The 23,428-nt window shown below is 42.9% G+C and overlaps 2 protein-coding genes across 5 annotated transcripts in view; one reads left to right on the top strand and one right to left on the bottom strand.

The window, feature by feature from the left end:
- Positions 1 to 1,271: 1,271 nt before the first annotated feature.
- Positions 1,272 to 23,131, bottom strand: Adat2 (adenosine deaminase, tRNA-specific 2). 3 transcript variants are annotated; one of them, XM_005389250.2, is made up of 6 exons: positions 22,718 to 23,131; positions 9,746 to 9,850; positions 7,758 to 7,908; positions 6,432 to 6,538; positions 3,212 to 3,284; positions 1,272 to 3,095 (listed from the first exon to the last, which is right to left on the bottom strand). In XM_005389250.2, the coding sequence occupies exons 1-6, from the start codon at positions 23,117 to 23,119 to the stop codon at positions 3,052 to 3,054; spliced, it is 882 nt and encodes a 293-aa protein (XP_005389307.1). In that variant the 5' UTR covers positions 23,120 to 23,131; the 3' UTR covers positions 1,272 to 3,051. The 3 variants fall into 3 exon arrangements, 2 of the variants coding, with proteins under 2 accessions (XP_005389307.1, XP_013372100.1); XM_013516646.1 differs by lacking the exon at positions 6,432 to 6,538 and having other exon boundaries at positions 7,743 to 7,908; positions 9,730 to 9,850; XR_001234969.1 differs by lacking the exon at positions 1,272 to 3,095 and having other exon boundaries at positions 9,730 to 9,850.
- Positions 23,100 to 23,428, top strand: part of Pex3 (peroxisomal biogenesis factor 3) — a 37,984-nt gene continuing 37,655 nt past the window's right edge. For both annotated transcript variants that reach the window (XM_013516645.1, XM_005389251.2), the window contains exon 1: positions 23,100 to 23,263. In XM_013516645.1, the coding sequence (XP_013372099.1) occupies positions 23,191 to 23,263 (73 nt within the window). In that variant the 5' untranslated portion in view covers positions 23,100 to 23,190. The remainder of the gene's footprint in view (positions 23,264 to 23,428) is intronic.

The raw sequence follows: 23,428 nt of genomic DNA, 5'->3' as shown, positions 1-23,428 counted from the left end.
AATTAACAGATCTTGCCTACACTGGAGTTCTTGGCTATTTTCTCTCCATAATATTCCAGATACAACACCGAAAGAGAGGCTTGGCCAAATAACAAACAAGCACGAGGATACTTAACATGACCCTTTAGCAGAGACTGAAGCCTGCCTGGGTGACTTACCACCCATTCTCAGCAAGGCTGGTTACAAAAACCAGCAAACACTGGCTACTTGGCAGTTCAGATGTAATCATTTCTCCCTCGTTTCTCTTAACAGGGCAGTGCCTCTAAAACTTCTTGTGCGCCACAACTTTCAGAAGGGTCTCATACACAAGGCAGGATTCTTAGGTGGTTTCTTAAGAGAAGGACTACCAGTGTCAATCAACTGAAACCAAGAATTTGAGCTGGGACATCTTAACATTTTAAATTGGAGAATGCAGTAGCAAGATCACCTCATTATGGAGGGCAATTCCTGGGAAAACTGTTGTGTCGGACTTCTCATCCAGCTCTGTCTGGGGTGAACACATCCCCCAAACTAGGTGCCCACAGATGTATAAGAAAAGTAAGAATAAATCAAACCAAGAGAGGCAAAATCCTGTGATCAGGTGCTAGCAGCCTCTAGGACTGACTGACTCCTGATTACCGTCTTCCGTAACTTTTTATTCAGAATCAACCCAGGAGGCAGCAGAGGAATCGGAGGATATCAATTGTTTTAGCAAGGGCAATACAACTCTATTATCATAGGAATGCAACCTGACCTGTAAGTCATCATGTTATCTTCCTTCGCCCATATCCCAGCAAAGCATCTAGTATTGATCCTGGGGTTTACAATGCTTATGCTAGACTTCCTCCAGAACCCAGCAATCATGGCTTGGTCAGGCCTCAGGCAATACACAAAATAGTAACTAAAGAATGTCCTTCTCCACGCTGTTGCCTAAATTCTGCAGACTTAGTCTCTGATGTCCACAGTGGGCGTGCAATGGAGGCGTTGACCTCTAGTCTGCAAGATATCATCTAAACTGATCCCCCCAAAGGGATTGAAGGAACTATATCTATGTCCAAAATTTTACTATAGACTTTTCTATAAGTCAGACACTGGAGAGAAGATTTAAAATGTGGTAAACTGAGATTAAACTATTCAGCCATTGCTTAGGGATCAGGAAACACTCCTTACTCATCCTCCAAACACAGGGCATGTGTTTACTGCAATGTCTTTTCTTCCTTGTTTCTTGCTTTATTTTGATTCTTTCAGTAGTGACTACTTCTGGGATAAAATACTCCGATACTACTTTTGGCTTTGTGTTTTTATCTTAGTCTTTTTATTCATTTTTCCCCAAATTTCAACCAATAATTTTATTTGACACATGTTCACCAAGAACCCACTGGCACACAGTGCTCCACCAGACTGAGTATACCCTCCAGAGGACCAAGCTGTTTGCCCTCCAAAGAATTCCCAAGAAAGCGATTTGAAGACAACAAATGCAGAGGAGTCAGTCTGCAGGACAGCATAAGGATCCAGAGTGAGTTATAGCCAACTGCAAGGAAGAACGAACTAGTCAAGGCACTAAAATTTAATGAGAAGACGGTTTTCAAAATAGGAAAAACTGGAGAAGGTGCGTGCAACATTATTGTAGACTTAAAATCATGCATATTCTTCTCCATAAAACTCTGCAAATGCAGTTAAAATGCACGCTTACAAAACTGAGCAATTATAAATCCTCTGAACCATGTTAACTGTGATTAGCTGCTACTCTCAGCGATATAAAAATACTTCCACAATTACATTCCAGCCTGTAATGTAATTCAAAACAAACAAGTCAGAGACATCGCTCAAATGGCAGAATCAACAAATACAGATGCTTTGCATCAAGAAAACGAATCCACTGAAGAAAGGCAACTGAGAAAGGACTCTGCTCTGCCTGCCAGGGCCCGGCCCTGGGCTTCTGGTGGAACAGCGAGGCCCCCTCCTGGGCAGAGACGCACAGTGCAGCTCTGCAGTGGCCCTTTGCACCCGTGACCGCGTGCTGCAATCAGTGCCTCGAGGTCAGACGATTTGGCTATGGATCACTTTTCCTGTGTTGCATTCACAGTTTCAAATTTTAGCTACTAAATCTAAAGCTTATTATCTGCATTTTCAAGTGAATATTTAATTTCAGATCAAACTGATCATGCTATTCCGCCAAGGGGCATTCCTACCACCAATTGGCACCCCCGTCTCCTTCACCCCAGGCCACCTTCTCCTTTTTGCTGTAACTACTAGCACTTTCCAGCAAACTGTACTATCAACTAAGATCATCTGTCCCCCATGGCTGGGAGACAAGCTCCACGAGGACAGGCAGGATCCTTTCCTTTGTTCCAGGGTACAAAGGGCCCCTGACACAAAATAATTGCTCAATAATAAGGAATTATTCCACTTATGCCTTTATCTCTTTAAGACTGTTCCTCTTCAAAGAAGCATAAATAGGGCTTTATTATAGCAATATGCTACAATTAAAAAATGACCCATAAGCACTTGTTTTAAAAGTACTAATTTTCTTCAATACTTTATAAAAGCAAAAGATCTGTGCCAAGGACCATGCAATCATGGTCGTGTGTATACAACTCATATAAAACCTAGAAAGAAGCCAGGCCCCCAGTATCCTGCAGGAACATGGAGCTGTAAAAACCGAGGCTCCCACTCCGAAAGGCCAGTCCTAGAGAAAGTGTCTGCACGCTCTGTCCAGACACATGAGGGTAATGGATCTGGACACATATCCCCTGAAAAGCCAGCACTTTCCTGGACGGGGCACACAGCTGTGGCTGAGGGGCATGCACTGTTTCTAATTTCTGAAACCTCAAACCTTAATTTTTCCCCTTCTGAAAATGTGCTTTCAGCTTGGGGAAAAGCTAATAGTTGTTTACAACTGTCAGACTTTTAAGAAGTGCTAATTTGTTCCCTTAACAGAGCAAATGATGAGAGACACCATTTACCCACAGAGTAACAACACATAAACATATGATTCATCGATGTCAACAGCTTTCAGTCCAGGAATTTTGTCCGGGTCACTTTGAGACATTAGTCTTTGATCAGACAAGTTCAGGGTTTCTGATAGTCCTTTTTCCGAACTTTTGATTTTGGTGCTATGAAAAGAAAAAAAAAAAGGAAAGAATAAATGAAGATGCAGACTCATGTCAGTTTCTGCTCATACTGACATGTACTAAGGGAGGTCCGTTATATGCAGCAGGGGAAAACTGACCGTTTGGATTCTCCTGTTTGTAGAAGGTCTTCAACAGCTCCACGGCTTCCTCAGCCCGATATCCAGGAATGCACTAATGAAAGGAGAAAGGGAAGAATGCACGCAGACCTATGAAAATGTGTGCAGAATCCATAAACACAGTGATACATATAAAGTTACGTAAACAGATTTCAGATCCTGTTAACTGCTTTGGGGATATTACTGTGGATAAAGTACATTTCCAAAAGGGCAGACTTTCGGCCTCAGGGAAACATCACTCTCAATCAACTACTACTGAAGTGATCGGCTATGTAATCTTGGGCAAGGTGCATAAACCCTCTATGCCGTATACGTACGATGCAGTGCTGACCTCAGAGGGATGCTGTGATGATTCAATGAAATAATACCAATCATGCACCTGGCACATCACAGGTGCTGATACACATTACCCATTTTTCTCTGCTAATATTTACTGGTGGCCCATTAAGCGTTTGAGGCATCCAAGCAGGGGTTGACAAACTATACTTGATGGAGCAAATCCTGTCCACTGCTAGGAGCGGGGAGCTAAGAGTGGCTTTTATATTTTTAAAGGGTTAAAAAAGACAGTAAGACACTGAGATAAGTGCCTCACAAAGGTGAAAATACTGACCAGTCCTTTACCAGAAAAGTTTGTCCATTTTTGCTATAAAGAACTTTTTAAAAAGTGTGTAGTTTGTACTGTCTCTGGAATCCAAGAGAGAACACAGCAAAACCTATGAAAGAATAAGTAAGCAATGGCGGTATCAGGAAGGAATGATATTACAAGAAACAGTACATGGAGAAGATGAAAGCCGGACTCAGAGAACATTTACAGAGGGTCAGCAGTGCGTTTCCGGGAAGGAGAAGCAGAGGCGTGTGGGGCACACAGGCTGACGGGTGGTGGGGTGGAGGACGAGTACTAAGGGAACATGAGGAAAGAATTAAAGAGATGGGCTCTGGAACTGACACAACACGCCCTTCGGAGGAGTGGGAAAGGATGTGCCTGTCCTCCGTGCCAGGTACCAGGGAGGAAGGGGCCTGCCAGCTCCCACACATCTGTCTGCTCCTGCCTGGACCATACGAAGCCTTCTCAAACCTCCCCATGGTAACAATAAGCTTCCTTCCACCCTGCCTCTGGCAAGACCCCACTTTGGTTCTCATTCCCTCCTCAACCCCAGCCTCGCTGACTCTCTGTCTCAAGACTCCTGCGAAGCTGCCCTCTGTGGTAAAGACACTGAGCGACTAAAACACCGGCTGTTCCACCTCCTTCACTCTCCGGAGTCCTGCAGCCCAGGCACATCTGCTCAGAACTCCCTGCTCCCACAGCTTCTCGCTGTGTCACTGCTCACTCACTGTTAGTCCCTTTGCTGCTGCCCTGCGCTTCTTGTGAGTGTGTAGTGGTGCCCCTCATGGCTACCCGTGCTCTGGTGAGTACCCACACTCACATACGAAGCCCTCTCCTGCTATGTGCAGCTACAGCAATGGTTCCCCCACTCAGCTGGGAGCTCTCTACAAACAGTAGTGTTTGTCCCCTGCCCTATCCACTGGCCTAGGGCAGAGACGGAGCACAGGGAAGCACAAAACTTCTAATATGCAGTCAGAGAGGCGAACCGCTGAGTTACAGGTAGGGAAGGAAACCGTATTGCTCTAAAATACAAGATAATATTTTCACGTATCCTTTATAACTACCATTTTAGTTTTAATAAAAAGCATGCATTCTTAATGAAATAAAAAACTAAGCAAAGCAGGCATTATAAATGAAACACTATCTTCTTTCACAAGAATAGGGTTATAGGTCTCCTCTAGGAACTTTCATGCCGCTTATAATATAGTATTAGAAGAATATGTAATTCGAGAATAAGACATCTCACCTCCCTATTCTTCCCTATCCTCTGAGCCCACACAAAGGAAGAAAATACAAAATGTAGAAGCCTGTATATGATTTCCTTACAATCACAAAATGCCCTGAAAAACATAATTTGGTGTCAAACCTAGAGCTATGGCTTGAAGCTGTGGGCATTCACTGTCCACTGAGCCCGTGATGTGTGGGGCATGAATTGCACCTGAATGTTGTTTGGATTCAGCCAGATCTACTTTGGGCAGAGATGTCTGAGAAAGGCCTGTGTGTGGGCCCTCATGTCACCAACGTTTCAGAGAAGTGTTCCACCCATGTCTGACAGTCAAGGGCTTGCTCACCTTTGTTCTGCCCAGAAACTGACAAATTCTTTACATGATTTTCATAAGGGAAGCCTTGTATGGACTCAGCAATTCATGTGCAAAGAGTTATATAAACAAAGTTTGAGCTACTCCTACAAGCGACTGGGAAAATCAAATCTCTTTGTAGATGGATTTCATGATCAAGCTAATTGTATCATGAACTCTACCAACCCACTGTGATTCCTGTCTGATGCGATGTTAAAGGCATCTATTCTTAAATGGAAAGCATTTGTTTGTCAAGCCAATATGCAGAGAAAATTCTTAACAGAACATTTTATAAAACGTGTTCTCAGTGGGATTGAGCAAAATCCAGCCTTTCATACGTCCTTACCACAGTCTATGAATAGTGGGATCCATGAGGTCCAGCATTTGATAATTTTTTTTTTCTTTTTAGAGTTATAATGCCTCTGGGTTAACCTTCCTATTTGGAGAGCAAAATTGAACCAGTGTAGAAAAACTGCCCATCCTAAACCAAACACTGATATAGAGATTCCCAGGGCTTACACTCGTAACCATAAAAACTTGGAAGATGTACAAATGTAGAAGGAATGTGGAATTTCTATGAGATGAAAGAGGTGTGATTTTTAGCTAGGGGGAAATTTCAACATTTTTCAAAAGGCAGACAAAAAATAAAGTTAGAATAGTTGCTGGACACTAATAAGGTACGTGGCAATCCAGTGAAATCACTGAATTTGTACAAAAAGAATGTGCTCACTATAGGGACCAAGCTTAACCCAGCTCGGTGTAACAATGACAGAAAGCGATGCTGAAGATCGTTAGAAGGCAGCGATGCTCCCTCAGAAGAGCTTTTGTAGCCGAAGAGAGGAACCACTCATTAGAAACTATTACCTGCTGTCCTCCACAGAGCCATAGAGACACTCAATCTGGAGTCCTGGCGTCCCAGCAGGTTCCATCCTAACTTCTTGGAATTCTGAGCCCACCCTATTCACAAGCCCACAGTGAGATGAACGTGATCAGAAGAAAAAGTGTAAGCAAATTATATTACCTGAAATGGTCTCCCAGTATTCGGTAAGTCAGCAGAAGCAATGTCTAGAACAGAGCCACACCCACCAAATCGTTCATTCTGACAGCCGTAGATGACCAATGGGATTTATAAGACAGAATTAAGGTCCTATAGGATTCGCAGTACGGTGGCAAAATCAGGGTGGGTTGCTATAGCCATGCTGGAGAGGAAAGCTCAGGCCACACTTCAAAACAAAGTTTGGGATCAGTCTTCAAAATCATACAATCCGGTTATACAAAAGAAAGAGGTTTAAAGTGTTTAGAAGTTCCCCTGGAACAGTTGCACAAAGAATGAAAAATGAGTGTGCAGCCACTTCATGCTCACAGTTCAGGGTGCTCTCTGCTCTTTCCTAAATCGCTCTTTCAGAATCACTGGAGAACGCGAGCCAGACAGGAGGAAGAAATCTAATCCAGGGACTTTTACCTTCTAGAAGTAACAGAGTGCACCCTGTTCCCACCCTACATACAATTTAACCTGTGCTCCAGTACAAAACAGAATAAAGCTAAGGAACCCCAAAAGGCAGAATGAGGAAGAAACGGTAAGTTGCCAAAAACTCTTCTTTGGAGTATGTATTTCATTGCACTCAAAAACCTCTGAGTTAGTTTTAAAGTGATATAATTATTTGTACATACATAGTTTTAAATGTACATTAAAATACAAGTATGAAATGGAGTTTTTTAATTTTCTCTTTAGAGTACACCCACTGTTTAGTTGCTTATTCTTTGTAAGACACAATCCAAAGAGCTAGAGCTTTAATTTGCCACTTATATGCAATTATGATACCATGAAGAATGTCTTTAACTTATTTACTTTTGACTTAAACTTTTTAAGACTTTGTGGTAGGTGTTCATAGAAAAAACAGAAATAAACACGGAACACTTAAAATCACCCATAATTCATCATCCAAAGGCAAAATTGCGGGACATGTTTTAGAACTTTTCTTGTAATCTACTTTAACTTAATTCATGATTTACTCTTATACATCAGTTTAAGTTAATGTGAAGCTTTTCTTTCCTTAGCTTATTTAACAATTCTATGTTTAGTGACAAAACACCAGCAATTTCATTATGTAAAATCTTTCCTTTTTTGGTCAAGCTATATTTTTTAATGTGATTCCAAAGTTTGTGCTTTCATATACTAGAAAGCCGCTGGGTGTAGTTCAGTGGTGCAGAGTGGGCTTAGTGTATGTGGCAAAGCCCTGGATTAGGTGCCACAGCCAAAAAAAGAACAGAAAACATGCTATGCATGTGGCCAGTTTCTTGTTCACAGGGAAGGTACAAGGCTTGAACTTACAAAGTCAAAGGATACTCATCAGGCGGAGAGCAGCTGCACACATAATGCATGGCTCCACAGTGACATACAACACAGTGTGCTCGAAGACGGCAGAGGGACTCTGGTCGTTTTGGTGACACCAGTCTAGGACCTGATCGATGGCCACCATTTCTGCATGTCGAGTGGCCTTCAAAGAGAGAGGCCTGCATCAATCATTTGCCTCATATAACTGATATTTTACAAATATACAAACATAAATACACAAAGACACGCCTATCGCTTCTGCAACATTTTAATGAATGAGGCTTCAGGAGACCCTCAGCAGTTGACAGGTTATTTACTCCCCAGTTCAAGTATCATCACCTCACCCCTAGAAGACACCCCAAGATGCTGTATAAATCCTGCTGTATTTTTAGTTACATTTCTAAGGAGCTCACGAGCAACTTTCAATTAAAATACCATGAAGAAGATAAGTCTCAAAAAAAAAAAATATCTAGGGTTTCTGAATATTTTAGGGGAAGCTTGAAATTTTCATAAGCTTGTGCTCTAGTTTCAAATATACTTTTCAAGGCTGTCACTGACCTCACTCTAAGCAAACTATATTTAGTTGACTGGGGGAAAGAACGTTTTCTATATGCTGGCAAGCTCTAGAGAAGCAGAGAGTTCGTACATTGTCTCAGATACCTCATGGGAGTCACTACGCCAGAGGAGAAATCAGCCTGTGAAATCAATCACGTTTAAATTTCAATCCTGACAGGGACAATACTCATTATGAGGTGCTGGGCAAATTATCTAACTCCTTGAAGCCTTGTTTTCCCATCTGCAAAATGAGGTGCCCTCGGATCTCCCCCTCTACACCTCAAGACAACTGGAATCACATGAAGCACAGTGCCGCATAGTGCTGCTACCTCTCCTCCCTGCCCCTCCTTCTATGCAGCAGTTGTTTACAATATCCATTACTGCAGCATTTACCAATAACTTACACTGAGTGCTAATTACGTGTAAGTCACTGTGCTAAACAAATTCTGGGTAGGATGAAAAGCTTCTGCCCTCAACAAGCAAAAAAAAAAAAAAAAAAAAGAAGAAACAAAACAAAACTGGTGCAGCCAAGAGAGGTGCTTGTTTACCTATTGCTATGGTTTAGCTCTAGAATGCCCCCCAAAAGCCTCGGGGGCTTGGAAGCTGACTGGCTCATGGAGGCGCAGTATTCATCAGTAGCTCATCCTCTGAGTCAGTAGGGGAAGGTGCTGTTAGAAGGTGGGGCCTGGCTGGAAAAGACAGGTCCCCGAGGGCACCACCTGGAAGGGAGCATTCCTGTCCCCAGCTTCCCTTTTCTTTCTGCTTCCTGATGGCCGCAGGTTGAGGAGCTTTCCTCTGCCAGGCCCTTCCACTGCACCATTTCTGCCCAGGACCTGCTGAACAGAACTGAAACTGAGCCAAAATAAAGCTCAGCCCCTTTGAGCTTCGGGTGTCAGGTATTTTGTCCCAGTACTGGAAGGCGGCTAATTCACCTACAGTCTAGGGTGTGATGTGAAAAGCAACAGCACTATGGCCCAAGCCGCCAGGGAAGCCATGTGGCAGCAGAGCTGGACGGGGGTGGTTTGGTCAATCAGACTTAGAAACTCAGAGATGGTCACATCAGAGAGGGGCGCCAGTCCTGGCTGCGCACTGAAGCCCACTGGAGAGCTTACCGAAAAGTTTCCCTAAGTGGAATGTCTTTCAAAATTCAGATTCACAATTCCTGAATCGTATCTCCCCATAGCTCTCAACAAACAACTGAACTGCATCACCTCATTCCACTGCTTTGTTTACTGCTGAAGAACAAGCAGGTGTGCTATAAAAATTATTCACTACAATTCTACGGCTTCGTTAAATTTTTCTGAAGTTTCCGCATCTAAAACCAATTATTCTCTCACTGTTACAATCAGAACAAAACAGCACCAAAGAATGCGGCACCGCACTCAAGTCTCATCTTCTTGCTGTCCCTACGGCGCGTTTGCAATTGTACCATTCAGCTCCCATACATTTTTCGTTTGATTAACTTCATTTCTTCCCTTCCCCACGACTTCATTGTTGTAAACCATAAGGCAGCCAACAGGAACTTCAGTATTTTTGAGAGCTTCTTTGGCCTGAAAGACAAAGCGGAAAATCTGAGATGTAACACTCAACACTTGAAGAGGCCACAGAAAAGAAATAGATGCGGCACAAACAGGATGTGCATGAGAATCAGGGTCAAAGAAACGTGGCTGTGCCTTCTCTTTTCTCAAATCAAGTTCCATTCTAGTACTTAGCATATGTTCTCCATGGTGTAGCCACATTATGAAAATCTCCAGAGTAAAATGCCTTCACAGGTCCTGAGCCTCTGAGTTCTTCTCACTGGAAGGACGATCACTGACCATCATTCTTAAATGCCAGGGCCACCTCCTCTCAGAGACAGTAGACACAGTTACAAAGAGGTGTGAAAATAAATCATATTTTAAAAGGTTTCATTAGAATTCTTTCACTTGTTAAAATTCTACTTTCTTAATATTTTTCTTCTTTAAAATTATGGAAATGACATCCCAGAGTTCTACCAATAGCATATGGGTGACCAGATTGGATGTCATCCTGTCCCATAATTTCTACTTGAAATGACACAAGCAAAGTTTAAATTCACTGTAGGTAAAAACAGCACAACTACTTTGAAAAACGTTTGGGAAGTTTCTTTAACAAGTAAATACACATACAGTCCATGATTCACAGTTGCACAGAACCAAATACACACAAGCTCACGAAGAGGTGATAAAATTTTAGTAAGTTCTGCAGAGTGTACCGATGTTTTCCTGCCTTTGATATTGCACTACAGTCATACAAGAAAAAAACTACCGCAGAAAAAAACCAGATCCCTGTGTCCTCATATACTATTTTTGGCAACTTGCTGTGAATTTTTAATCATTTAAAAACAGATAGTTAATAAATAAATAAATACAGGTACAGTACATAAGAAAGACCTGGCAACAGAAATTAGGAAGAAATGTCAAGCCAGGCATGGTGGTGCACATGTGCAGTAACACCACTCCAGGACACAGAGACAGGAAGAGTGTGAGAGGCCAGCCAGAACAAGTTACGGAGATTCCATCTCTAAATTTAAAAATAAGTAAAATGAAAGGGCTGGAGATATAACTCAGTGTGAAGTCCCTGAGTTCAACCCCACATATAACAGATACATAAATAAATGATGAAATAAATAAACACAAGCCTCCTGAGGGACGAGGAAAGCCGGAGTGTTGGGTGTCGCAGCAGACCCTACAAGAAACCAGGCCAAGGAGTACCGGGTAGGAGTCGGCTGTGCTGAATGCGGTGACACAGAGGTGACTTAAGCAGAGCAAGGGAAAGGCGAACCAGTGGCTTAAAAAGTGATTCATCTATGGGTTAAATTTTTAGCTTCCAACAATATTTTCCCCCAAAAAACGCAAGACATAATGCTACATCTATACCTCAAGTATTCTGAGAGCCTGAAAATACATGAGGCATGATCAGAAAATACAGTTTAAATAAAAATATTTACAGTAAGACACATTGCTATAAATCTAGATAGTCCACCTGCTCGGAACACACTTATCCTGTCAATCTTTGTTCAAGCCAGATTTAAGGAAAGTGAAGACCCATTTCACTCATATTTTCCAACCCTCCCCCTGCCTCTTCATCAAGCCTGACTCTTTCTTCATGTCTTCCCTTTTCTCAAATCGAGTTCCATGCTGGTACTTAGCATATGTTCTCCATGGTGTGGCCACGTTATGAAAAACTTGGGAGTAAAAAACTCGGGCAAAGGAGCTCAAGCACAGTGGTCTGAGATATGCGTGGTAGCTTTGAATGAATACAGCCTGTCCTTATGCAAGAGGCCAAAGTAAAAAACTCGGGCAAAGGAGCTCAAGCACAGTGGTCTGAGATATGCGTGGTAGCTTTGAATGAATACAGCCTGTCCTTATGCAAGAGGCCAAAGCTCAGCCATTATTTAAAATGGCTACTTGGTCTTATTTAAATTAACAAATTATCAACTTTCAAAACGGAAGTACAAAATCTCCTCTTTGCAGCCCCAACATTGGTCTCCATCTTCTCCTTAAATGTAATTTGGTTTTTGCTCCAAGCAGACCCTGCCCAGTTGCAAATCATGAAAGCTCCTGTAAGGAACAGTGGTAGATTTGTACTGTTTTCTGTAAAGGTAACACCTCGAGAAACTACTCTCTAGCAATGTCATGAAAGTGAGTGAGGGGCAGAAGATCACAGTTCACAGAACTTTGAGAGTCCCAGAGAAGTATTTCCAAATTAGGACAAAAACAAGGGGGGAAAACCCAGGTTTCCCAGATCTTTCAGGTAGACCACCGTAACATATAGAAGTTCGCACTGCTCAACAACTGCGACTACAAATTATGCTCTGATGCTTTCTTTTCCTCCTGCAACTTTAAATTCCTCCATTGTCTCCCTCCGATAGACTCCTCGTTATTCTTCTAGTTTTGTGGTTCCCATCTTTTCTGGAAGCAAAATCCTGTTTCAGCATCTGATGAAAGTTATGCACTGCTACCTGAAAAAAGCACATATATGAGGTATATTCAAAAATTACAGTGAGTGCTCACCTTTTTAAAATGAACTTATTATGGTGAAGAACACACTTCCATGAATCCCCTCAAAATATTCGCTCTTGCTTTGAATACACTTTTCCCATCATTCTTGCTACTTTCTGAAGCAGAGCTGGAAGTTCACTTTTGTGTCCTTAATTGCAGTATTATGGGTGCCTGAGTCAACTCAAAATATTTACCTTTCAGGGTGGTTTTAACTTGGGGAAGAACCAGAAGTCACATGGTGCCAGATCAGGTGAATAAAGTGGATGAGGACACACCATGTTTTCACAAAGCTGCGTTTCCGCCGGATGGTACTTGTCAGCAGCATTTGCAGTCCTTCTTATCACACCTCATAAGGACACTCACGAAGCAGGGGCTTCCAGAACTGCTTCACAAAGTGGCAAAAATGATAGGATAAGTGCGTTTGACGGGAGGGGAAGGATTCTGAGGATGATTAATGGCAAGGTGTCTTTTACGTAGTAACATTTTAAACATTCACTGTATATGCTGCTCATACCTCATACACAATATTTTATGAATAGTTTCAAGTTTCACAGATTCACTCTGAAACCTAAGCTCCAGATTAGGCAGCTCTAAATAGGAAGCTCTGTTCTAGTTAGACAGTAGACAAAGTTCAGCATCTCTTTATACCTGACAGTTCCTCTGGTCAACCCTTCTTTTCCACCAACCCACATTCCTTTTGCCCCTTAAAACGCAAAACAAATTCCATCATTCTCCTCAACTTGCTCAGAAACTCGCCTGAGCTATTACACAACAGCACTTTGTATCCGTCTCTTATGTCCCTGGACATGTCACTTACCATCTTTTATTTAGGCATGGCTTGATCCTAGAAGGTGAGCACTAGATTCTGTGCCTGGGCACTGCGCACAAGCCCTGATGCGCAGAGAACATTTAATCATACCACATTTGTTAAAACAGACGATGCTTTCTCTTTGCACTTCCCTCAGGCCTAGCACAATATTACACTAAAGGTCCAGAAAACACATACTACAGTAAACACAATTTATTCCGGAAACCTTGCAACTTTTTTCCCTCTGTGTATATCTATAGCCAATCTTTCTTCTTTCCCCAAGCATAAAGTAAGGTATGTTCAAGGCAGAAAACCTGTCAGTAAAAAATCCACACATCAAAAATAAAAATCACTCGTAATGTCAATATCCCAAAATATTAATCACTATGGTTATGCAACAGAAGCTACCTAGTTTTTTTTTCCCTATGCCTGCATAGATGTAGTAAAAAAGTATTTTCTTTTAGTGAAGCATATTTACATTATGTATACAGTGCAGCAGCTGCCCCTTTCATCAGAAATGTAAACACTTCCCTTAGTTGGGTGATTTTCATCACATGGTCTTTCGAAGGTTGCAGCGTATTCCTCTATTTGACTGTATCACTTATTAAACTAATCCCCAATTGTCTGACATGTACACTGATTCAAATTCTTATTATAAACAAGTGAAGAACACCCTATATAGTATATCTATTGCTTCCTTGTGAATTATTTCTGTAAATAACTGTAAAACACAAACTGTTCCTACAGTATGATTTTAAAAAATAAAATTATTACTAACATTAGTCAACTAATATGTCTGGGCAATTTCCAGAAGAAAAAAACCTCAATGTCCAACTAGGATGCTTGATACACAGGAGTCAGGGTAATGAACTCAAGGAGGCGAGGAGCATAACGTGTGGACAAGCCGTGAACAAGGAGACACAGGACATCAGCACAGGCCAGGAGTCACCTGCAGATGGCCAAGCTCGAGTCATCCTCACCAGCCCTGTAAGTCTGGGGAAATCACTGAACTTTCTCAGCCTCCATGTTCCCACTGGAAGAGGAGGACAATAACAACACCCACTTCACAAGGCTGCTGTGCTCAAATGCCATGGCCCATGTGAAAAACTGTGCATAGCACAGGTCTGGAACATAACAGGAGGACAACACTGTTATTTGGCCTGGTATTTTTTCCCAAGCCTGTTCCCTGAGAATGCTATGCTAAGCATGCATGATATGATGGTTAAAACCACGACCTTTCTTAAACGCTCAGCTCCCCAAAAGAAAACTGGCATGAAAGACAATGATTTTATTAAATGTAATAAGGTGGATGGAATTAGCTAAACTTTGGTAACTTCACTAAAAAACAACAAAAATAACAGGAATGTTGCTTCTCACTTACCACACTGTCAAATATTAATGAGCGATAATTCTGGATTGGGGGAAAGAGAAACTGGTGGACATTTTTGTAACCGGGTAATGGAACTGTGACCACTGCTAACAGTGGTGTTCAACAGAAGCGTTTTTTTAATTTTTGTTTTTATTAGTACATGTTTGCAGCATATAATGATTATGTTCATGGGGGGAGATGGCACATGTACATCACACATCTTAATTCTTTCTTCATCCCCTCCTTTCCCGCCATGTCTTGGTCTTCTTCCCTTTTGCAAAAGATCTGTCTCCCTAATGAAAGCTTTTGTCAGGATGGAAATGTCCTTTGACATGTGGTACCCAACGACAGTAGTTGGTGGACACAGGTGACTCCTGAGTACTTGAAATAAGTCTCACACAAGTGAAAAACAGAATTTTATTTTATTTCACTTTAATTAATTTAAATTTAAACAGCAGACGTGGTTAGTGGCTATTGTATTAACAACAATATAGCAATAATCATCATAGCTTTAAAACACACATGTGCACACACACGCAAATGCACACACACACAGGTCCTTGGCTTCACTTTTGCTATTCATTCTAACTGTAATGAAAGTTCATGGGTTAAGGCTGAGAGGATGACACGCTAAAATAAAAAAGATATTTAAAACTACAAAAAATGTGCTACTAATATAACAAAACAGAGACTATGTAATTCCATTTTTGCAAAAGTATGCATATGGACAGAGAAATATGTAAGAGTGCTCCAAAATGTTAGCATTGAAATTACAATGAGGACCCAGACTGAGACAAAGGACACACGTATGTGTGCCGTAAAGCTACACAAGGCTCAGCACCACTATGCTGTCGGCTGAAGCTGTGATGCCCAGCACAGCAGCCACTAGCCATGTCAGCTGTTTAAATGTTCACAGTCTGCTAATAGTAGAACGTTAGGTAATTTCCACCTAACTAGTTAAACTGTGTTTAGAACTTGATTGCTTATGACTGAATTATTTATGTAATCAGAAAAAGAAAATATTAAAATATTTTCATTTTGGGAAAAAAAATATCAAAGGCAAAGGGCACTACTAGGTCAAAGGCTAAGCTCATTTTTAAGGCTGTTGTACCTACATAGTCAAACTGCCCTACAGAAAGGGCACCAGAGTTCGGCTCAAACCAAGCACCCTTCTCCATGCACCCTTACTATCATGGGCATTATAATTTTTTCTCTCCTGCTAATTTAATGAGTCACAAATAATATCTTTTTAGTTTGAATTTTACTACTAATAAAATGGAGTATGTACTCACTTATTTGTCAGCTACTTGTCATTTCTTTAGTATCCTGTTCATATTCTTTGACATTTCCCATATTGTCATACATCTTTTCTTATTACTTTGGCAGGTGCCTGTATTTTATATAAACTATGTATTAGAGTCTACAGCCATACTACTCTGAACTTGCCCAATCTCATTCTGATCTCAGAAGCTATATATTATACGCATTTCCATAAGTTACACATTAGAGTTATCAAACTTGTCCTTCTATACATCTGTTGCAAATATTTTCCTTCTTTGCCACTTGCTTTGTTACTCTGTAGTTTAGCTTTTTAAACAGAGAGATGTTTTCAATGTTTATATAATGAACACCTAATGATTTTTCTGCCATGTTTTCTGTCACTTGGTGACATATTTTATTTTATTATTATGCTTATCATTATTATTTTGTTTTGGTTTTTTTGAAACAGCGTTTACTATGTACTTGAGGCTGGTCTCAAATGTGTAGCCCAGGCTGGCCTCCAACTCATGGAGATCCTCCTGCCTGTCTCCAGAGCACTGGAATTACAAGCATATGACACCATGCTTGACTTTGGGGGTCTACTTTAAAGAGTCCCTCTCCATTCTAATACCATACAAACACCACTTATTTACTTTTAATTCTCTCATAGTTTAACTCTTACAAACCATAACATAGATATTAGTCTCATATACAGACGTAGACAGATACCGAGGCAAGCTGTCAAGGTTAGTTTGAACACCGCTAACCTATATACTTACATATAGAGTATAAAATCATTTGCATCCTGCTTGTTCAATATTAAAAATCATAGCTTTCCTGGTTTCCACCTTTATGTTTAACACTGAAATGATAGCTGCGGTTTTTCATTTTTCTAAACTATTTCCATAAGCAGTGGTAGTATTGGGTCATATGATGCACAGGCTAAACTGCCTTCCAAAAATGTTGAATCTGTTAGATTGGTAGGACTTCTGCAGTCTCATTAACTTTAGATGACACTTTTTCAAAAAACTAGATTCTAAGCTTTCTGGAGAACTGCTTTCCTTCCTTTTCATAACCCAGGTATATGGAGTGGTACAGTTTATATCTACATGTCCCCCCAAAGCCTCCTGCACTCACAGAGGGGGCTTTGGGAAGGTGACTGGATCATGGGGGCGTGACACTCAGCAGTGGATCAGCGCACAGATGAGCATATAGCTAAATGTGATGTTGGGAGGTGAAGCCTGGTGGGAGGAGGTGGTCACTGGGGTGTGGCCTGGCAGGGCCCATTGCCTCCTGACCCCTCACTCCTCGCACCCCACCCCGTCCCCACTCTGATCACCCTCTGCCTCCCTCTGCCACACCATGAGCCGTTTCTCCTCCAACACGCCACGCTGCCTTGGAGCTAGCTGGCCATGGACTGAACCCTCTACAAACTGAGCCAAAATAAACCTCTCTTCCTTTAAACTGCAGCTGTCAGGTATTGCATCCCAGTGATAAAAAAGTAACTAAGATCAGGGTTTTATTTTTTTTTAAAAAAAGACAGACATATTCTAGTGCAGTCGTGGCAAACCTATGGCATGCATGCCACAGATGGCTGGCTGTTTTCTCTGAAAGCTCGAAAAGCTTCGCCATCACTGGTTTAGTGAAACCCCCTTATTTTCAACATGAGTAAAGTGAGATGCGGAAATGGTATCAGGGCTGTGTTTACCCACCTGGTCCTGTCACAGCCAGCCATTCACCTTATTTGAACTGGGCATATAAATAAGTCTATCTATTTGTATGCTACGAAGATGCCCACATCCTCCCCATTACACAGAGCAGTGGCCATTTCCCTTTCAAATCCACTGAACCAAATCAGGAGTGGTGATGCATGTGCGTAGTCCTAGCCACATGTAGGCTGAAGCAGGAGGATCACAAGTTGGGAGGTCAGCCTGGACAACACTGGGAGACCGCATCTCAAAACAAACAAACTCTCAGTACAAATTAATTAAAGACTGACTTGCTGCCTCAAGATCTGACACTAGGTGTACCCCTCGTCTAATCTTAAACTCTTGTCAGAAGTAATTCTTCAAATTTAAGATTTAAGTTTCTTTGGGGAACCAAGTACACAAGTTGTAGCAAGAACTTTTCCTTCCTTTAAAGCCTGAAAGAAACATGCATAGGCCAAAACCAAAAAGGCAGCCACTAAGGGCCTCCTTAATCCTACTCAGGAGGTAAACTGTGTAATCATGCTCCTACGTGTTTATACTTCAATTAAGAGACAAAAGGCCAGAGTTTCTTACAAATTCGTTGGACTTCAACCATCTCATTTGATAGAACAGAAAGGGAACTGTGGAGTGATTTAAGTTATTCACACCAAATCATTAAAGGACTTAAGGGTTTAGTCTCTAAATCTAAATAGAGTGCAGAAGTAGGTGGATGAAATGCTTTAAAATAGGAGGATTTCAACATGCTTAAAGAAAATTAAAACCTATTGAAAGAGAGAAAAAACATGATTCAAAATGTAAATGAATGACTTGCCTACTTTTGAGACCACAAGACCTCCATGGTAGTACCTCTAAAAATTTTATCTAAGCAAGTTCCATATGTGAACACTTTGAGAAAATTGAAGAAATTTTGAATGAAAACAAAAGAAATCAAAATTCTGACTTTCCAGCGTCCGATATCATCTGCCCCCTAAATCTCTCTCACCCACAGGAAGATGCAAATGCAGCTTCCTCTATGCTGCAGTGTGGATCTCAGATGCTCCAAAGCTCATGTGCCAAAAGGCCTGGTCCCAGGATGGCACAGCTGGGAGTAAAACCTTTCAGAGGAGGATCTGGGGGATGGTCTTGTCACTTTAGGTCACTGTGGGACACCCTTCTCCACCTGCCTCCTCCTCATTCTCTTACTTCCTGGTCACAAGTTTTAGTAAGCCGCACGCTCCCTGCCACTGGCATTAGGGAGCTCCACTAGACGCCTAAGAGTAATGGGTCCTCTTGGTCAAGAACTGGAACCTCTGTGGGCCAAAATAAATCTTTTCTCTTCATAAATTATTGCAGGTATTTTTATAGTGACAGAAAGCTGATTAACACATGATATGATATAATATGGTATTTAAGTTTCATTAATCTATTATTTTTCATCCTGGTGATTAAGAAGCTGCCTAGTGCATGAGGCCAGTGAAATAATTTGTGGGAGTGTCTCCACAAATAATTTGGATAAGTGTCCCCAAAGGCTCAGGTGTTAAAGGCTTGAGTCCCATGGTGGCACAACTTACTGTGAGGTGGTAGAAGCTTTAGCAGGAGGTCCTTAGGTTACTGGAGCTTGCCCTGGAAGGGCACTGTGGGACCCTGGTCTCTCTCTCTTCCCCTTGTGCTCCTTAGCTCATAAGCATTTTGCTCTATCACACACTCTCACTATGATGTGCTGTCACACCACAGGTCCAGATCAACTGATTATAGACTGGATCCTCCACAACTGTAAACCCAAATAAACCTTTTCTCTTTGTGAGTTAATTATCTCAGGTATTTTATTATAGTAACAGAAAGCTTACTTATACAGGACAGAGAAGAAGAGTAAATTTTAATTTTGAAAGCTCTGTGTCTTCAACTTGCAGGATTTAATAATATAAAAGGAATTCAAGATAAACAAATCCATTAAGATTACAAGTTCTGAAATGCATATGTGTATACTAATTTGTTTAAGTATTAAGTAGAAGACTATACATCCTATAAATTTCATGAAACAAATAAAGTTGGAAATAAGCTTGAAGAATAGGTCATGCTCCAGGAGGTGGAGGGGAGATAGAGGGAGAGGAGAAAGGGATTATAAAAATAGAAGAATAAAATGTGTTATGTACATGTACCAACTCCCCACACATGAGGATTGGGATCATTATGTACTATAAACATGTACTAATAAAAAAAATAGGAGGAAAAATAAAAAAGAAATGAGTCATGCATGCATGGTATCAAGTTAATAGGTCACAACTAGTGTTTTCAAAAACACAGTGAAATAAAAATACTAGGAAACTGTTCATAGGAAGGATAAGTACTTCACAGTAAAACTTTTGTTTAGATTATATCTATACTTTTTTTCTGAGTTGGAATGTGAAATAGTTTTGTTTTTACTGTAGGACACTTGTTTAACAGTATGAGAAACAAGTTTAAAAGAATACTATATAAGTAAAAGGAACTATGATACATGCTGTAATGCATCGCAGCTTACAAGAAACTGAAAAGCATTTCACTGTAATACTGAATAAATGCAGGGCAAATGATGTGAGCAGTTATTTTACTAAGAAGGGAATAGAGAAGAACAAAACAAAATTATTCTCAGTAATGAAGCCCCAAAGCCAAGCATGGTGTATTCAATAAACACTTGGGTAATGAATGAAAAATTATGGAATTAGTTAACTATAAGGGACCAGAGGTCATTAAGAATAGAAGGGCATAATTTAAAATATGTATGACAAAAATCTTTTTTATAGTAATATCAGAGAAATGAAAAAGTGTATGTATAAAAATCCATATATTGTATATGTATGTAAATGTATGTGTACAGATATTCCTTGTTTAACAATCTACCTGGTTAATGACTGCATACAAAGAGTTAGACAAATAAAAGCAAAGTCATCAAGTTAGAGTTTCCTTTGAATATTTCTTTGTTCTGAATATTGTAACGTACATACTACATACAATTCCTCATTTACAATCAATGCATTTAATGACTTTTTTTTTGGTACCAGGAATCAAACCCATGACCTCATGCTTGCGGGGCAGGCACTGTGCCACTGAGCTATATCCCTGGCCCATTTTTTTCTTTGGTACTGGGAATAGAACTCAGGACCTTGCATTTGCCAGGCAGGCACTTGTGCAGCTCAGCTATATCCCTAGCCCTAATGATTTAGTAGCAGGAAGTTAAACAAGGAATGTCTATATATGAATATGCATTTATCTGTATACAAATGCATACATGTACCTTCATATGCAGTTATATGATGTATAAATGTAAAAGCCCCACCTCAGACATCAAAGGCTTTAGTTTAATCCCCAGTTCCCACCCCTGCCGTGGGGTTAGATCTTCATGTTTACCATTTCTGGAATGTGTGGTTGTAAACTGGTTGTAAACGCCCTGCCCTTCCTGGACTCCCAAAATGTATTGTTCTTCCCCTAAATTCTCTACCCCTCCTGGATTCTTGGAATGTACTGTTCCTAAGTCCCCTCATTGTTACAGACGTGACATGTGTTTACCAAACAGGGTGTGGTTTTAGGGTATAAAAACCGCTCTCATCCCTGGATCGGCACTGGTCTGATCCTTCCCTGCGTGGAGGCTCTCAGTCAGTCCCTGGCCAGGAATAAAGGCTCGTCCTAAATTCCAATTGGCGGTCCCTGCGTCTTGGTGTTTATGTAAAGGAGAGGAAGAGGCTGCTTGCCGCCATTCCTCGCTTTAGTGCTTGTTGCTTTTGCTGTGTTCTGCCGCCATGAGCTGTAGCCCTCTGCCACGTGCCACTCTGCCTTGTAACCTGCCAAGTATGGACTGAAACCTCCACAAACTGTAAGCGAAATAAACCTTTCCTTCCTTAATTTTGGGCGTCAAGTATTTTGTCCCAGCAACGAAAGAAAAGTAACCAAGACACACAGGAATACAATTCTGTATATTACATAAAACTTGGTAATAAGTTACTATATTCTGATTTATATATTTACTATACTATGCACTTTATTCTATATATATATATATGGAGAGAGAGAGAGAGGGAAAGGAGGGAAGGAGAAAGATAACTCTAAAACAACCTCAGGTGGGTCCTTCAGGAAGGACTTCTACGGTAGGCAATGACAGCTCTATGAATGTTATGGCTCCCTGGAACCTTCCTGTGGGATGAGATGTGGAGGTGGAAGATGGTGAGACTGATGACCATGGCCCTACATAGGCCTATCCCATGCGCGTTTTTGTGTCTCAGCTTTATTACAAAGAAACTTTTAAAATAAAAAGAAGATAAAAGTTACCATAAGCTAATGTTAACTTACTTAAGAAAACTTTTTTTCTACAGTGTAGCCTAAGAGTCCAGTGTTTACAAGTCTACTGAGCAGGTTCCTCAGTGCCCTTGGCCTTCACATCACTCACCGACTTCCGGACCTGCAGGCTCTTTTCACAGCAAGTGCCCTCTCCGAAGGGCCATTTAAACAAACACAAATCTTTTATCCTCACCTTTGTACTTTGTGTGTTCTACACTTAGATACACAAATGCCAAGCACTGCGTGACAGCGGCACGCAGTACCATTACAGGAACAGGCTGTCCGTCGTGCCTAGGAATGGTGTCCTCTGGGTACCACCTGGCTTTGTGGAAGGCCTCCGTGCTGTTCCCACGATGATGAGGTCCCCTAGGGGGGCGCCGTGTGCATCCCGTGTATGCCATACAGACTCCATCCCAACGAAGCAGCCCAGCGGCTCCCACCAGCACGGGCGAGGCTGCACACCGGCGTGGGTGACGAAAGCGCGCCGTCCTCGGCCACCGCGAAGGGGCGAGGCAAGGAGCACGAGGACTGAACTACGAAAGGACGGGCGGCCGGCCTGGGCTGCACAGGCGCGCGCGTTCCCCCTGCCGTCTACCAGAGGCAACTCCAGCTTCCTTCTAGCCTAGAGATGTAATCCAGACAGCCGAACACGCGGGGCAACGCGACCTGGGCCGAGGGCCGGCGCAGGGGAAGGGGCGCGCACGCGGCGGGCGAGCGGCGGACGGGACGCACGGGCCCCGGTCCAGCGACCTCGCAGGCGCGTCTCGATCTGCCCGCCTCCCCGGGCCCCGGGTCGCCGCGGGAGCGGGGTCAGAAAAGGCGGCGAGGGGAAAGCCAGCCCTGCTTCCCCTCCACCGACGCTGGAACGGGAAGGCGCGCCCCGGACGTTCGCGCAAAACCCGGCTGGGCTGGGGGCCGGACAGCTTCCTCCCTCGGCCTCCCGCTCCCGGGCTGCTCACCATGCGCATGGCCTCTTCCATCCACTTTGCAGTCTCCTCTGCCGTCACCCCGCGCGAGCCGCTCACGGCCGCCGAGGCCGCCGCCTTCGCCTCCATGCCGCGTCCCCCAGGCCCGGACGGAAGAACAGCGCGCGCTGCGGAACGCCACGCGGGCGGGCCGTCGTTTCCGGGGGAGTCGAGCGACGGGACACCGGGGAGCGATTTCTGGGCGGACCTCGGGCGCTCCGGACCAGTGAGCGGCGGCGGCGGCGGCGCGGCGGCCGGCCCCGAAAGCGCAGCTGCTCCGCCGTAGTCCACGCCCCCTTCCCGCGGTGACAGTGGCTGCGGAAAGGCGGCGACGAGTGGCGTTCGGGCGGAGCACCGAGCGGGACGGAGGCGCTCCTGCCGGGTCGTCCGGCCCATGCGACAGAGAAACGGTGACCTGGTGAACCGGGCTCTCGTCCGAGGCAGCCCGCACCCCCCGGCGCCCGAAAATGCTGAGATCTATGTGGAATTTTCTGAAGCGTCACAAGAAGAAGTGCATCTTTCTGGGCACGGTCCTTGGAGGTGGGTGACAGGTGCTTGGAAAGGGACACTGGGGAGAACGGCGTGGGAAAGGGGACTTTCTGCTCCGGCGGGGGGAGGCCGGGCGATCGGTCCGGGCTGTGCGGAGGGCGGAGCCGGAGGAGCGGGCGGCAGAGCCCCGGGCTCCGCGCTGCCCGCGGCCCTGGC

This window comes from Chinchilla lanigera, unplaced genomic scaffold, assembly GCF_000276665.1.
Source record: "Chinchilla lanigera isolate Chin_1 unplaced genomic scaffold, ChiLan1.0 scaffold00035, whole genome shotgun sequence".
NCBI classification, from domain to species: domain Eukaryota; kingdom Metazoa; phylum Chordata; class Mammalia; order Rodentia; family Chinchillidae; genus Chinchilla; species Chinchilla lanigera.
Note: the sequence above shows the minus strand (reverse complement) of the source record. Positions and strands in the feature narration are given on the sequence as shown.

What these genes read in the sequence shown, in the direction of transcription:
- Adat2 (XM_005389250.2), bottom strand. Translation starts at nt 23,119, where the DNA reads ATGGGCCGGACGACCCGGCAGGAGCGCCTCCGTCCCGCTCGGTGCTCC. An exon ending in AGCTGCTCTCCGCCTGATGA is followed by an intron (nt 6,539 to 7,757) that starts GTATCCTTTGAC and finishes ATTCTGTCTTAT; the next exon opens with AAATCCCATTGGTCATCTAC. An exon ending in ATACTGGGAGACCATTTCAG is followed by an intron (nt 3,285 to 6,431) that starts GTAATATAATTT and finishes TCCTTTCATTAG; the next exon opens with TGCATTCCTGGATATCGGGC.